This window comes from Neoarius graeffei, chromosome 3 (genome assembly GCF_027579695.1).
Source record: "Neoarius graeffei isolate fNeoGra1 chromosome 3, fNeoGra1.pri, whole genome shotgun sequence".
Taxonomy (NCBI): domain Eukaryota; kingdom Metazoa; phylum Chordata; class Actinopteri; order Siluriformes; family Ariidae; genus Neoarius; species Neoarius graeffei.
In genome coordinates, this window is record NC_083571.1 from 98156585 (window position 1) to 98173497 (window position 16913).

The window sequence follows — 16913 nt, forward strand, 5'->3', positions numbered from 1 at the left end:
TCCCATCTGTGAAACATGGTGGTGGTAGTATCATGATTTGGGCCTGTTTTGCTGCATCTGGACCAGGACGGCTTGCCATCATTGATGGAACAAGGAATTCTGAATTATACCAGTGAATTCTAAAGGAAATGTCAGGATATCTGTCCATGAACTGAATCTCAAGAGAAGGCTGGTCATGCAGCAAGACAACGACCCTAAGCACACAAGTTGTTCTACCAAAGAATGGTTAACGAAGAATAAAGTTAATGTTTTGGAATGGCCAAGTCAAAGTCCTGACCTTAATCCAATCGAAATGTTGTGGAAGGACCTGAAGCGAGCAGTTCATGTGAGGAAACCCACCAACATCCCAGAGTTGAAGCTGTTCTGTACGGAGGAACGGGCTAAAATTCCTCCAAGCCGGTGTGCAGGACTGATCAACAGTTACCGGAAACGTTTAGTTGCAGTTATTGCTGCACAAGGGGGTCACACCAGATACTGAAAGCAAAGGTTTACATACTTTTGCCACTCACAGATATGTAATATTGTATCATTTTCCTCAATAAATAAATGACCAAGTGTAATATTTTTGTCTCATTTGTTTAACTGGGTTCTCTTTATCTACTTTCAGGACTTGTATGAAATCTGATGATGTTTTAGGTCATATTTATGCAGAAATATAGAAAATTCTAAAGGGTTCACAAACTTTCAAGCACCACTGTATGCAAGTAAATCAAAATATTGTATTTTTTAACCGGTTCGCCATTTTGACAATGTGCATTGAGTCAGCAAGAAAATGCTGGGAGTAACATCATTGGAGTGAAATATCAGAAATTATTATACATACAGGACACTTTTTCCATGTAATAAAAACATGTATTCTATTCCCTTCTAGCAGGTTTCATTCATTTGGTTTGATAGCATGCAATATTGTTAGCATATCGCTTATCCTACATGTATTACATCACTCCACCCAATGGAGAATGAGCGTTCAATATGGTTTACGATATTGCATGGTTGTCAAGACAACATGACGTCACACATTGGAGCTGATGCGAATATCCAATGAGAAAATTTTCTGCTGTGCATGCGCAGAAGCATTTGTTTGTCTGCCAGGAAAAAGAAAGACACGTTGAACACCCGAAAGGCTAACAAAACTTCATTAGGTATTCTTCATGCATATTTACAAGCAGTGGTGAACCATTACTATTAGAGCTGGGACTTCAGCCCAGCCAAAACTTAGCTAGACACACCAAAAAAGGATTTTGCAAGGGATTAGCGGCAGGCTGCCAGGTAGCCGTGGCATGTGTAGCTGTCAATGTTGATTTTAAAAGTAATTAAGTAAATTACAAAGGGAAATGAATAATTAATTCTGAGTGAAAAATACTGTAGCGAGCGTGCGTGGAGGAAGAGTCTGGAAACAGAAATCTTAGTTTCTCAGTCATTAACCAGTGCTACTTGCTCTCGATAACACTGGCTTGACTACTTTATTAGCATTTGCTAACACTACTGATGCACACTACACTGGCTGGAAGGTCACTTCACTGCTGCGCTGACGGCGCCGACTCGCGGGTAAGCTTGTGTTGGCCTTTGAGAAGACAAAGGGCGATCAATTTTTGGTCCATCCCACTATAAATCAAAATCGTATTGGTTAATTCATCTGTCACTTCCTACATAAACATACACTGCCATGGCCTTCTGTCCAACAAACAAAAAAATCTCATTGGATAACTCGATTTTAATATTTTCAGGACAGTATCCCTTTCATTTCTGAAGCAAATTTGATAGAAAATGAGGCAAATTAGAATTAGAAGAGAATAATTATCATGGAATTATGAAAGAATGAAAGCAATTAAAGAATGAAAGAAATTAAACATATCATTTGAAATGCTGATATGTTTTGGGCCTTTTCTGAAGGCCTACAAGGCCCTGACGGTTCCCCTCTGTTTACAAGAGAAAAACATACCAATGGACATCGAAAAACTGGAAAAGAGAGTGTGTATGTATAATAATAATATTGGCTGGCTTTTTTTCATGGTATATCAGATATTCCATTCAGCTAGCATGATATTGAACTCGTCTTCGCCTCGTTCAATATCATGCTTGCTGAATGGAATATATCTGATAGACCACTCAATGCCAGCCAACCATCCATCCATTATCCATAACCACTTATCCTGTGCAGGGTCACAGGCAAGCTGGAGCCTATCCCAGCTGACTATGGGCGAGAGGCAGGGTATACCCTGGACAAGTCGCCAGATCATCACAGGGCTGACACATAGAGACAAACAACCATTCACACTCACATTCACACCTACAGTCAATGTAGAGCCTCCAATTAGCCTAACCTGCATGTCTTTGGGCTGTGGGGGAAACCGGAGCACCCAGAGGAAACCCACACAGACACAGGGAGAACATTCAAACTCCACACAAAAAGGCCCCCGTCAGCCACTGGGCTCAAACCCAGAACCTTCTTGCTGTGAGGCAACAGCGCTAACCACTACACCACCGTACCACCTCAATGCCAACCAATTTTATTTAAATATGTCACTCAGATCTTCTATGTATTTCACACGATAAATGCAAATTTTTCAACATGAGAAGACAAACAGGGTCGCAGGCAAACTGGAGCCTATCCCAGCTGACTACGGGCGAAAGGCGGGGTACACCCTGGACAAGTCACCAGGTCATCACAGGGCTGACACATAGACACAAGCAACCATTCACACTCACACCTACGGTCAATTTAGAGTCACCAGTTAACCTAACCTGCATGTCTTTGGACTGTGGGGGAAACCAGAGCACCCGGAGGAAACCCACGCGGACACGGGGAGAACATGCAAACTCCACACAGAAAGGCCCTCGCCGGCCGCAGGGCTCGAACCCGGACCTTCTTGCTGTGAGGCGACAGCGCTAACCACTACACCACCGTGCCGCCCCATTCTGTATATATTACTACATATCTTTCAAACTAAAAAAAAAAAAAAAAAATCTGCTCTTGATTTTCTCACAATAGCAGTAGCTATTCTATTGTAGGTGCAGAATATGTTTCATTTGTTTTTAATGTCTTTCCACACCTCACAGTAATATTCCCATGTGGGAATGATAAAGCAGCCTGCTGATATCAGAGCCCCATCTGTTTTACATTCCATAGTCTGAAATCCAAGTTGGCAATGTGTGATTGTTGAAGTTATTTGTTGAACTCGGCTTTACAGTGACTGAATATCTGGTTAAAGGTCAGATACCCCGCCAAAATGCAGGCGTCTCTGAAACTCATTAACAAAGCTTTTGGGTGATATGTATCACATATGGCTCTCTAATGTGGTCACTGCACACTCAATCCCACTACTCTCATTTTTCCAGTGCATGGGTGGGATTGGGTAGTAACCTTTTCATCATCAAAATCCTTCATGATAGCAAGAGTTTAAAATACCTGTCAATCAAAGTCACTTCCTGTCACTTCCTTGAGTACAAAGCGCCTGGGGTTTGACTTTGTATGTGTTTCTGTGTGTGAGACCGGGTGTAAATGATTTTCACTGGCACTCAGTCTTGCGTCTTGTCTCTGAATGTCTTGGGGGGGGGGGGGGGGGGGGGGGGGGGGGGAGTGTGTTTATAAGGGTGCATGTGTGTATATGAGTATTGGATGTGATTTCTTGTGAAACATTAAAGTGCCATAGGTTTGACGCTAACCACAGCTGGAAGAACCTTATATTTATTACTGTCTCAGTCAGACAGGCATGAGAGAGCTGAAAATACTCCAGTAGCCAAGGACATCCTAAACCCTGTATTTCCACGTTTCACCCAACTCCTTCATCTGCTCAATCGAAGCTGGTTTTTGGCTGTCGCCGTGCACGCTTTCTCTTTCCAGGGCTGTGCCTGAAACCGGCAACAACAAAACAACCACAGAAGCCAAAGCCAATAGGCCTTCAAAAGATACTATAATTAACTGGTTGATTTTTCACGTTCCCTTTCTAGGTTTCTCCAGCTTGAAAAAGCGCATGGCTACAAGAAGCACAATTACCAGGAAATCGCTATGTAATTATTCAAAAGTAAGGCAAGCCTGACATCAAATCAAGGATAAAATCAAGTGACTTTAAACTTTCAGCCATTCTCTGAGTGCGGACGTTGTTTGTCTACTGTTAGTGTGCAGCAGGAGGTTGTTAAGTAAACCTGTTACTAAACTTTGTTTTTACTCTCTGATATTTTGTACATTTTAACGCTAGACTGCCTTTCAGATTTTTCAAGTGTAGGTCATAAAAAGAATTTTCCCCGACACCCAATTATTTTGTTTAGTGGACCAAAAGCTACTGAATTCGAATCACAGACTTCCAATTTTATTTTATTTTATTTTATTTTATTTTTTTAACAGAACAATTAATTAATTTAGGGCCACATGGCCCTAAATTCTCCGCTATTTTTTCCTGCTTCACCATGACCCAATTAAATATACTATGTCATGCATCATGTGATGGGCTTTCCCCGTTCGCGCAAGGCATTGTGGGATACAAATTTGAAACAGGAGAGAAAAATGGAGGACGTGAGTGTGCGAATGAAACGTGAAAGACCGACTACAGTAACGGAAAGCGAGAAGAAAAGACGTTATGTTGCGAAGGAAAGGAAACGCAGGACCAAACTAATAAATATCGGCGGTCAGCGAGCACCTTGGTGTGATCAGCTGTTCGTTTAGCGACAGAATGATGGAACTGTCAGTGCACGGTCAAGGTAAACCTGTAGATGGCAGTAACGCAACACTGGATGCCAGCTGCTGTAAAACCCAAAAGAAGAAGAAGAAGATAACCCTGTGCATGCACACACGGACTTCCTCTGTCTGCTTGACTGTACAAAGTGAGCAATTTCATGCACATTATTTGCTTTAATCCCCTCAAATTAAATAACTTCCCAGCCACAGAATGGCCTGATAATTTGTGAGACATAACAGAAATAAACATATATCACAATGACCAAATTTCAGAGGGAACTAAATTTCACTGATTTTATGAAATCAAAAGGCCGTCTAGCTTTAATAAATAATTAGGAACACTTTACAGAGATTATTAAGTATTTTCCAGGGACGAAATTCTATTTTATGAATATGACGTGTGTAACTTTCAGTGAAGAGCCAAACTGATGCCTTGTATAGTATGAGGTTAACACAGCTGCATCTTTCTCACAGACATAAACAGGAAATCTTTTGGGTCTAGGCACAAAATATCTGATTTCCTCATAGATAGTACACACTGCAGTCATGAGTACGGGACCAAAAGGAAAGCCAGCAAGCTTTTTATAGTGCTCAGAGCTAGTAGGTACTTTCTGAGGTTAATTAAACATAAGGCACCAACAAAAAGTCTGGGATTTAAAAACTTCGTACCACAACACTATTGAATTCTTAAATACAATTGGTCAGAAGGTGCTGATTATTTTCTACAATTGTATGACTCTCTGACAATAGTGCAGGCTGCAATCAAATCACATATTTCTATTAATGTCTTCATTCCAGCATGTTATTACTGTATTTATATAGTAACAGGTCGTTTACAGGGAAGTGTATGACTATTAATGAAAAAATTAACTGTTGGTATTTATTAAATAAAATTGTCTAATCATTGACATGGTGATGAATTTTTCTATAAAGAGATGTTTATTTAATATTTATAGACAGAATCTCCAATGTCGGAGATTTATAACGGTCAGTTACATTTTTCATCCTGGGAGAGTCTTCAGGACAGAGGGCTTTCTCTGAGTTTTCTGGTTTCTCTGTAACATGACTAGCCAGGGGTTTAGTCCCAGTAACTCCAAAGGAAATGAAAAAAAAAAAAGGCTAGTGAAGGAATTATTGTTTTTAGCTGCCATAATTTAAGTCATAACAGGTGCTAATTTGTCTCACAGATGTTCCATAACATTAAATGTAACTATAATTGGTTAAAATATTTGACATGTCAATGTTTAATAAATTAAAAAATAGTAATTGGGCGGCACAGTGGTGTAAATGGTTAGCATGGTTACCTCACAGCAAGAAGGTTCTGGGTTTGAGCCCAGTGGCTGGCGGGGGCCTTTCTGTGTGGAGTTTACATGCTCTCCCTGTGTCTGCGTGGGTTTCCTCTGGGTGCTCCGGTTTCCCCCACAGTTCAAAGACATGCGGTTAGGTTAATATGGGATGGCCTTGGGCTGAGGTGCCCTTGAGCGAGGCACCTACTGTAACTCCCAACCCCTCCCTGAGCGCTGTTAGCATGGCTGCCCACTGCTCTGGGTATGTGCGTGTGCTCATTGCTCATGTGTGTGTTCACTACTTCAGATGGGTTAAATGCAGAGAGGAATTTCACAAGCGTGTGATGAATAAAGTTCTTTTGCTTCTTAATCATTGGCAAATCACTGTGGTATAAGAGGAATACTCTGGGATGTGCAGTTATTGGATAACTGTCATATTTGGGGTGGGAGATGATTATTTTCCTATCATTGTTCATCCATCCATCCATACTGCTTATCTGTCAAGGCTGTAGGTGAAGCTGGAGCCAATCCCAGCTGATTTTGGGCAAGCGGCAGGATACACCCTCTCTCACAGGTCACCAATCTCACGCAGGGCTACACAGAGTCAAACATCCATTCACACTCTCATTCACACCTATGGGTAATTTAGAGTAGCTAATAGAGGCTTTGCACCATCACATGACCCCATAGCAACTGTAATTAGGGTGCCATGACAGGGGGCACGCTTCTAGTGCTTAATTCAGCCAAATTAGTTGTTATTGATCAATATGGGAAGGTTTTGCTGCATTTTTGGATATGCAAATCATTTTGAATGAAACAATGACATCAGATTTTTTTTAATTTACCAAAAGTAATTCATGGGGGGGGGGGGGGGGGGGGGGGGGGGTGTTTGGAGAATTTTCTTAAGGTAGAAGGGAAAAATGGGGGAAAAACATTCAGCGGGACTCGTGTTGAACAGAGAGGTCAAAAACCCTATGGTATGCTCACTTCATTTCTACGAAGGTAAGAATTAAAAAAATTATTTCACAACTGCAGCACAGTGCTCATTCTTATACAGTGAACTGAACATGGGCCTCAACACAGCAGCACTGCAGAGCCTCACCTTCACCGAGACTTAATGTGCATTTACATTCGGGGATCCTTCAGAGTGTGTTGTGCACTGGGACCCAGTCATTATGGGAAACACTTGATTTGAGTGGAGCCAGCACATGCATATAAGGACACAGAGGCTTTGTGAAGTATTATCATTATCACTGTCACATTTGTTTCTAGCCATGTTTATGACTCTGCTTTCGGTTTCGTTTGTGTTTTGTTTTTGTAAATATCACACCTGCTAATAAACACTCTTCCTGCACTTAGACCCATCTACCGCCGCATACCTGACACAATACTTCACAAAGTCTCTGTGAAAACAGTGCCCTTATTTGTGTGTGCTGACTGCACTCAAATCAGCATCAGGTGTTTCCCATAATGACTGGGTCCCAAGCATGTGCACAACTTGCTCCGAAGGATTCCCGAATATAAATGCACTTTAAGTCTCTGTGAAGGTGAGGCTCTGCTGAGCTGCTGTGTTGCGACTCATGTTCACTTCACTGTATAAAAATGAGCACCGCGCTACAGTTGTGAAATAATTTTTTTTGAATTCTTACCTTCGTGGAAATGAAGTGAGCATACTATAGGTTTTTTGACCTTTCCTTTCAACACCGAGTCCCGCTGAATGTTTTTTCCTCCATTTTTCCTTTCTACATTAAGAAATTTCTCTAGTTTTTTTCCCTGATAATGAATTACTTTTAGTAAATTTTTAAAAAAATGTGATGTCTTTGTTTTGTTCAAAACGATTTGCATATCCAAAAACGCAGCAAAACCTTCCCATACTGATCAATAACAACTAACTAGGCTGGGTGAAGCAATACAAGCGTGCTCCCTATCATGGCACCTTAGTTACCCTTGTTATGGGGTCACGTGATGGTGCAAAGCCTCTATTGACCAAATCCGCATGTATTTGGACTGTGGGAGGAAACTGGAGGACCTTGAGGAAACGCAGGCATGAGGAGAACATGCTCTCGTTTTTCATTCCTTATGTATAGTATTTCATCTACCATCAAAAGCTACTGTCAGCAGCACGACTCTCTTTTTTTTTTTTGGGCCAGTTCCTTAGTATTGGCCTGCTGTTAGTCACAGAACTGGTTGTACCACAGGCTGCATGGCTTGTCATGAAAACAACATCTGTTGTATTTCTTTTCTAGAGGCCTGTCTGGTTTGACAACTCATAACCGTTTAGACCTTCTTGTATAATCAAAAAGTGTAATACTCTCTGTTCATTTACCTTTATATAATGAGGCAATAATGAGGCAGGGGCAATAATGAGGCCATAGTTCCAATGGCTCGGTGCTTTCCTTTTCGGTGCTTTGGATGGCTGTTTGTGTGCGCGTTGGTTTTCGTTTTTGTTTGCATTCTGTTGGGTGAATAACATTTATAGCTGACATGATCTCCTGAAATAATTTAATTTTGTTGTACATGCTATAATGACAATAAAGATTTCGATTCTATTCTATTCTTTTGTTGTGGGTTTAATCTGGAAGCAGAAAACCATCACGAATAAAGTAATTTAATGAGACAGAATCCATTTTTATCCTTTGATCTGCGTCACCCGGCTGACTTCGAAGCAGATTGTGTGTGAAACACTAACTGGGATGACATAATACAAGGGTGAAGGATTTATAACTGCTGGGATTTAGCAGTGGATTTTTGTTTTTGCTTTTTTAATCAGTGTACAAGCTGAATGAATTTACCATGAATTATCACAGCACATCCCTGATGGCACAATGAATCAGTGCACAGCTGTTTTTTTTTTTTCCCTCCCTGAACTAGATACTGTGTTTTGGCAGCACGGTGGTCTAGTGGTTAGCACTGTCGCCTCACAGCAAGAAGGTCCTGGGTTCGAGCCCCGGGGCCGGCGGGGGCCTTTCTGTGTGGAGTTTGCATGTTCTCCCCGTGTCCGCGTGGGTTTCCTCCGGGTACTCCGGTTTCCCCCACAGTCCAAAGACATGCAGGTTAGGTTAACTGGTGGCTCTAAATTGACCGTAGGTGTGAATGTGAGTGTGAATGGTTGTCTGTGTCTATGTGTCAGCCCTGCGATGACCTGGCGACTTGTCCAGGGTGTACCGCGCCTCTCACCCGTAGTCAGCTGGGATAGGCTCCAGCTTACCTGCAACCCTGTACAGGATAAGCGGCTATGGATAATGGATGGATGGATAGATAGATACTGTGTTTTTGTGCAGATATTTAATACTGAGAGATGATTGCAGTATAATGCTGGTGCATGAAGCAGAACTATACAGACAGCTTCATTTAGCAGCACCGTTACAGCAGATGGCCTCCATTCAGAACACAAAAACATCCTCTCGAATCTAGATCTCATGACTTATGTCTGTTTTATCATGTAAATACTTTGATTCTTCAGAACAACAAGCTGAAAGTCATGAGAACATAACAGAACTTTTCAAGGCCTGTCAGATTTTTGCCGAATTCAATATGGCAGTTCAGTAATGCACAACTTGCACCCCTGTTCACACAATGCCTTTTACCACAGTCCTAGAGATTCCCACTCTCAGCATAATTCAATTTCTCAATTGTATCCTCTATCATGGCTGTCTGCTTTTTGTCTATATTTAACCACAAGGGGTCTCTGTGTCTCACGTGATGTGAGCTGTGAGAACAAGAGATGCATTAGTGCTTTTTCCCTCCATATATTATTCACACACACAAAAAAAAACTAGCATTTCACTGTGGTCACTCAATAAGACGGTCACTCAAAGGGGCAGTCGCATAGAAATCTTGACTGCTATTTCACTTGGCAGTTCATGTAGCATCACATGGTTTTGTGGTTTTACTCCACATCTGACGGTGGGAGAACCTGCTGGTGCAATATGGTTGTGCATTGCTTTTGCGTCGAAAATAATGTAACCGGTTCATGTGGATGTAAATTACTACGTTGTACAGTATATTTGGATGTCACTGCAGTTCCCATGGTAGAAAAATTTTTTCTTCCTGCCTGAAAGAATAATTTACACTCTGATGACACTTGCAGTTTAGAAACGTGACAATCTACAGATTTCTGAGCACACCGCACTGTGATCAAATAGATTTCAGAACGTAATTAGAATTTGACACGTAATATGTGCTTTCCAATCTCATAAAAAGTGTACCACAATTCAGTAATTATATAGTGCGACCCTGCATTATGTGCAGGAGTTAACTTATTGCATACTTATTGCATACCAATGACCATCATAAAAATGGTACCTACTGCCATCTGGCAAGGCACGCTGCAATACAGATGTGCATGGGGAGTTAAACTCTCGTGGTTACCAGAGGACTAGCCCCCCACTGTAACCCTAGCTATGTAATAGGCGAGAGGCCGAGGGCTATGGAAACAGAGATCGGCGCCGCCCGATGCGCCACATACAGGTTGGGCCTGGTTAGTACTTGAGTGGGAGACTGCCTAGGAATACCAGGTACTGTAAGGCGTGGGAAGGACTTTGACTTTGACTTTGATACCAGACAGAACACATATCATGCATTAATTTTTTTGGTATTTATTCAAGTTAATCTTTCATACTATAAATTAATACCTGACTGGTAAAATCCAGACATCCAACATCACAAACACACCATTTTTACATGACTGAGATTGCTAACTTAACTGGTAGCTTGTAATATACTTATAAATGTTGTTTTAAAATCGATAATACATGCTTAAAATTGTCTTTCGTATTTTGTGTGTAGCCACAAAGCATCTCCATCCAGCTTGAAAATGCATCAATAAGCCTTGCAAGCATTCCTTTCACTTATTAAAACATATCATTCAGCAAGCCATCAAAACCCACCTGTGCAGAAACATTCAGATTTGTATCCTAACATAAATAAAGCAACTGTTTGGGTTTTTTTTTATCATCTTTAGCTCATATCCTGATTTGAACTCAGATCAAGGACACTGAACGATGTCACATACTGTACGGTAACTGGATAAAGTAACAAATGAGTCAGCTCATCTGTAGAGTGTTTTAGCAGAAGCGAGATCTTACCTGTACTGAGACCTTGGTGAAAACAGCTTGGGGATGCTTCATCATTGCCTTGTCACCTGAGCTGGATGGTGTCTTCCTCCCTTTAGCCATGACTATGAGAGTGACAGGCTGAGAAACAACAGTATGAGATTGGTTATATTCAAGTTTTGCTCCTGGGGCCAGAGAGTCAAAAACATACTCACACTCACTAGACATTAACTAATGCTTACTGTACAAATGACCTCAGATTTTATAGTTCCTTTACTCAGCTCAGCTCTTTCACACATTCTCAAGCCACAAGATCCACAAACAGCAAACAAGTACATGCATCTCAACTATGTCTACGTTAAGCATGGTTCTCAAGTTAAATCCACAACACAAAGGTCATTTTAAGTGAAGTATCATTTGTTCCCTAACCAATTATCGAACTCAAGCCATACTAAATGGAAGAATTGCCCATAAGAATTGTCACAGCTTTATTTTGTATCTCACCTGAATGATGGAGCGACTTCATTCCATTCCACAAGAGATGAGGAGACTGACTGAAACTCAGGAAGCTGGAGCAACTGATGAAAGCTCCAAGAGAAAAGCACGCCTCCCAGTGGAGGGACACACACACACACACACACACACACACACACACACACACACACACACACACACACACACACACACACATTCTTGTACTTCTATCTTTGTGGAGACTCACTGACATAATGCATTCCCAATCCCTTACCCCAGGGGTTCTCAACCGTTTCTACTTTAAGACCCACCTATTCATACTTGCATACATGTCAACCTTTAGTTACCCATGCCCTTACAAAATCTGTACTTTTCTCTTACATACACCCATGAGTTGACTACACTGACTACATTTCCTCAAACTTGACTACACTTCTGGACCACTGTGAATATTCTGGGAACTGTATGCCCACTGTCTGTCTATATGTTGTGTTAATTTGCTTATCTGTTGATGTCTGTGTGCACTTTTATGTTTAGTTGTGTGTCAATTTTTTAATACTGCACACTTGGAGTTTGGGGAAACGCAATTTCTATCCTCTGTGTAATTCTGTTACATGGTCTGACTGACAATAAAGTTCACTTTGACTCTGAGCCCTTATACACGAGAAAAAATTCCAATATATAATCCAAAGCACCGATTGTTTTATTCCACATTATACACTCCTATTGTAATAGGCATATTTATCACACTGCATCAAGTTAAAGGGATCAAATAAGCATGTACTGAATAAAAAGAAATTTTAGATCCCAGAGAAAGCAACTGAATTAAAAAGGACTATATGTACACTCAAGTAAACAATTATCTACTAAAGAGAATGACTGACTGAACTATAAACTTAATTATTTAATATACATTGTATCAGTAATACCAGAATTATTTATGTAAATTTTGCAAATAAAATGTATTAATATTAAATAGTTCATAAAATTTACACAAAGTTCTATTTGACAAGTGTTGACATCACCGACAATATTACACTCCACCAGAGAAAATTACTTGAAATATAACAGCAGTATGTTAATTAAAATAGTAGGTTACATGTAATAAATTATATATAATCATGTCAAACAGTAAATGAAGGTTAGTCAAAGTTCCATTTGAAAAAAGTGTTGACACCACAAGCAGTGTTAAGGCCAATTTATGCCGACAACCCAGTCCTCGCAGACGGCGCCGCAGATAGAGTCTGCGTAGCCCCCCCACCTTCGCAGACGCTCTGCGTGCACCTCCCAAAAATTGTGACCACCGCAGAAGCCTCGCAGACAGCGTCGCAGACAAGAGGGCTCTGATTGGTCCACTCTACATCCGCTGTACACGCACTTCCGCTTCCCTACTTTCCCGGTTTGTTTTGTTTTCACTACCGCCATTTTTAAAAACACGAGCGAAGATGGAGCAGCACGAAGAGCGGTTGATCGAGGAAGTGAGGAAGTACGTACATCTATACGACTCCAGTTCTAGTCATTATAAGTAACCGGAGGATAAACACTCCACTAACCACACCCACCAACTACTCCTAGCGACTTCGCGCCCCCTTGCGATGTGGCGGTGAATAACATCGCGCATGCCTATTACTCCCCGCTCAACGATAAATTACAACTGTCTGCGAAAAGCTGTCTGCGAAAGCCTTGTCGCAAGAGCATGCAGAGGCCTTTAGATCCAACTAAAGATGGCTGAACCACATCAAGTATATTACAGTGGTGCTTGAAAGTTTGTGAACCCTTTAGAATTTTCTATATTTCTGCATAAATATGACCTAAAACATCATCAGATTTTCACACAAGTCCTAAAAGTAGATAAAGAGAACCCAGTTAAACAAATGAGACAAAAATATTATACTTGGTCATCTATTTATTGAGGAAAATGATCCAATATTACATATCTGTGAGTGGCAAAAGTATGTGAACCTCTAGGATTAGCAGTTAATTTGAAGGTGAAATTAGAGTCAGGTGTTTTCAATCAATGGGATGACAATCAGGTGTGAGTGGGCACCCTGTTTTATTTCAAGAACAGGGATCTATCAAAGTCTGATCTTCACAACACATGTTTGTGGAAGTGTATCATGGCATGAACAAAGGAGATCTCTGAGGACCTCAGAAAAAGTGCTGTTGATGCTCATCAGGCTGGAAAAAGTTACAAAACCATCTCTAAAGAGTTTGGACTCCACCAATCCACAGTCAGACAGATTGTGTACAAATGGAAGAAATTCAAGACCATCGTTACTCTCCCCAGGAGTGGTCGACCAACAAAGATCACTCCAAGAGCAAGGCGTGTAATAGTCTGCGAGGTCACAAAGGACCCCAGGGTAACTTCTAAGCAACTGAAGGCCTCTCTCACATTGACTAATGTTAATGTTCATGAGTCCACCATCAGGAGAACACTGAACAACAATGGCGTGCATGGTGGGGTTGCAAGAAGAAAGCCTCTGCTATCCAAAAAGAACATTGCTGCTCGTCTGCAGTTTGCTAAAGATCATGTGGACAAGCCAGAAGGCTATTGGAAAAATGTTTTGTGGATGGATGAAACCAAACTAGAACTTTTAGGTTTAAATGAGAACCGTTATGTTTGGAGAAAGAAAAACACTGCATTCCAGCATAAGAACCTTATCCAATCTGTGAAACATGGTGGTGGTAGTGTCATGGTTTGGGCCTGTTTTGCTGCATCTGGGCCAGGATGGCTTGCCATCATTGATGGAACAAGGAATTCTGAATTATACCAGCGAATTCTAAAGGAAAATGTCAGGACATCTGTCCATGAACTGAATCTCAAGAGAAGGTGGGTCATGCAACAAGACAACGACCTTAAGCACACAAGTCGTTCTACCAAAGAATGGTTAAAGAAGAATAAAGTTAATGTTTTGGAATGGCCAAGTCAAAGCCTTGACCTTAATCCAATCGAAATGTTGTGGAAGGACCTGAAGCAAGCAGTTAATGTGAGGAAATCCACCAACATCCCAGAGTTGAAGCTGTTCTGTACGGAGGAACGGGCTAAAATTCCTCCAAGCCGGTGTGCAGGACTGATCAACAGTTACCGGAAACGTTTTGTTGCAGTTATTGCTGCACAAGGGGGTCACACCAGATACTGAAAGCAAAGGTTCACATACTTTTGCCACTCACAGATATGTAATATTGAATTATTTTCCTCAATAAATAAATGACCAAGTATAATATTTTTGTCTCATTTATTTAACTGGGTTCTCTTTATCTACTTTTAGGACTTGTGTGAAAATCTGATGATGTTTTAGGTCATATTTATGCAGAAATATAGACAATTCTAAAGGGTTCACAAACTTTCAAGCACCACTGTATTTATGCTACAAAATAAAAAAAAAACATCCTCCAAGAGTAGTGATTCCATATTTTTTGCCAAGGGTTGAGTCTACAATTCAGCAATGTCTTGACTCAGGGTTGTTACTTGCCCTTTTCAGCGTATCAGGCTGATACACAACGTTTCCTTACTGCTACGCCCACAATATTGCCAACACGCCTGTAAAAGTTGCCGCTACACTAATAAAAAGATTGTCAATCTTGAAAATGTGGTCTTTTGTTTAATTTTCTCTTGCTATGCCCACACAGCCACCATGTGAATGTTCTACATTCGGACATACTCCACTCCCCATGCACATAAGCACCCAGTGCATTGCTGCCCGAGTAGTAGTGCCTCCTTGCTTATGCTGTGTTCACGATAAAGTTCCAGCCGTGTTAAGAGGCGCTTATGCACCATGCACCTAATACGTGCTGGTCCCTGATTTAGATCTGGATAGTCATGGATTGTAATTGAACGGCTGAAGCTGAAAATAAAGCTGACACTTGGTGAATATGAGCTGGTTGTTTTATTCTTATTCCATAAATAGGTCACTAATATAGTTGAATATTAATTATAATAAATCTTCACTCAAAAACAATCACAGCAACTTTTGGCAAAAAAAAAAAAATCATTAATATTACCGAAAAGAGTGAATTTCAGGAGGCCTGCAAGTACCAGGAAATGCACTAGAATGCATCTCCGAGCATGGAGAACCTGTGAGCTTTCAGGGGCCTAAGGTGGCCCCCAAACCCCCGACCATTATGACTGGTGCCACTATGCTAATATTTTGGTCTAGTTCGAACCCCGTTGACTTCTCATCTCATCTCATTATCTCTAGCCGCTTTATCCTGTTCTACAGGGTCGCAGGCAAGCTGGAGCCTATCCCACCTGACTACGGGTGAAAGGCAGGGTACACCCTGGACAAGTTGCCAGGTCATCACAGGGCTGACACATAGACACAGACAACCATTCACACTCACATTCACACCTACGGTCAATTTAGAGTCACCAGTTAACCTAACCTGCATGTCTTTGGACTGTGGGGGAAACCGGAGCACCTGGAGGAAACCCACACAGACACGGGGAGAACATGCAAACTCCGCACAGAAAGGCCCTCACCAGCCGCTGGGCTCGAACCCAGGACCTTCTTGCTGTAAGGCAACAGTGCTAACTACTACACCACCGTGCCACCCCCTGTTGACTTATGAAACATAAAATAGTATGTTCACTTTGTCTGGAATATGTCAGTAGAGTAGGCCATTATTTACCATCTTCAAGTGCTCAGTCACAGGCAGAGGTGGACAGTAACGAAGTAGATTTACTTGAGTACTGTACTTAAGTACACTTTCTGAGTATTTGTACTTTACTTGAGTTTTTTTTTTTTTTTGGAAACTTATGACTTTAACTTCACTACAGTTGAAAGGCAAATATTGTACTTTTCACTCCACTTCATTTCTATCAAGGTCTTCATTACTATGAAGCGGTTTTGAAGTGGATGTTTTTTCTTTTCTAAAATGTGTTTTTTTTCGCAGGTGACACTGAGACAGCCTATCAGTAATCACTAGGGTCACATCACGTCCATAGACTGTATAAAATCAAGTTCAGTGATTTCTCAGCAGCATTATTTAACATGATCAGTTGATGGCAGAATGGAAGGAGGCGGTTCTTCTGGGGAATGTACACACCCATGGCCCATGAACCCATGCTTCAGTTTTCTGAAAGGATTAAAGATCCGTTTCGTTTTAAATGTTTGCTTTGTTTACCTAAAACGAACCACATCACGGCCTACAAAAACTCGCTGTCCAACCTGCAGAAGCATATTGAGATATGTAAACATTTTATTCCAAGAGAAAGCTTGCAATGAAGTTGTCTGTGCTTTTAGAGCTAGCGATAACGTTGCAATAGCTATGCAGTCTGGTTAGTCAAATGACTTTCTATGGATTTGCCCGCCAAGTTGCCGTAGCTTTGTCCATGGCTAACGTTAACACATAGCTAGTTAACTTGGACACTGTGAGTTAGCATGTAAAAACAGAGTTACGCTAACATGAATAACGTTAACGTAT

General features: G+C 41.1%; 1 protein-coding gene across 1 annotated transcript in view; it reads right to left on the minus strand.

The window, feature by feature from the left end:
- The window catches only part of mfsd2b (MFSD2 lysolipid transporter B, sphingolipid), a 57172-nt gene extending 45610 nt beyond the window's left edge, over positions 1-11562 (minus strand). Inside the window, exons 1-2 of the mRNA XM_060917744.1 lie at positions 11520-11562; positions 11049-11156 (exon numbers count right to left, since the gene is read on the minus strand). Of these exons, the coding sequence (XP_060773727.1) occupies positions 11049-11138 (90 nt within the window). The 5' untranslated portion in view covers positions 11139-11156; positions 11520-11562. The remainder of the gene's footprint in view (positions 1-11048; positions 11157-11519) is intronic.
- Between the last annotated feature and the right edge of the window lie 5351 nt (positions 11563-16913).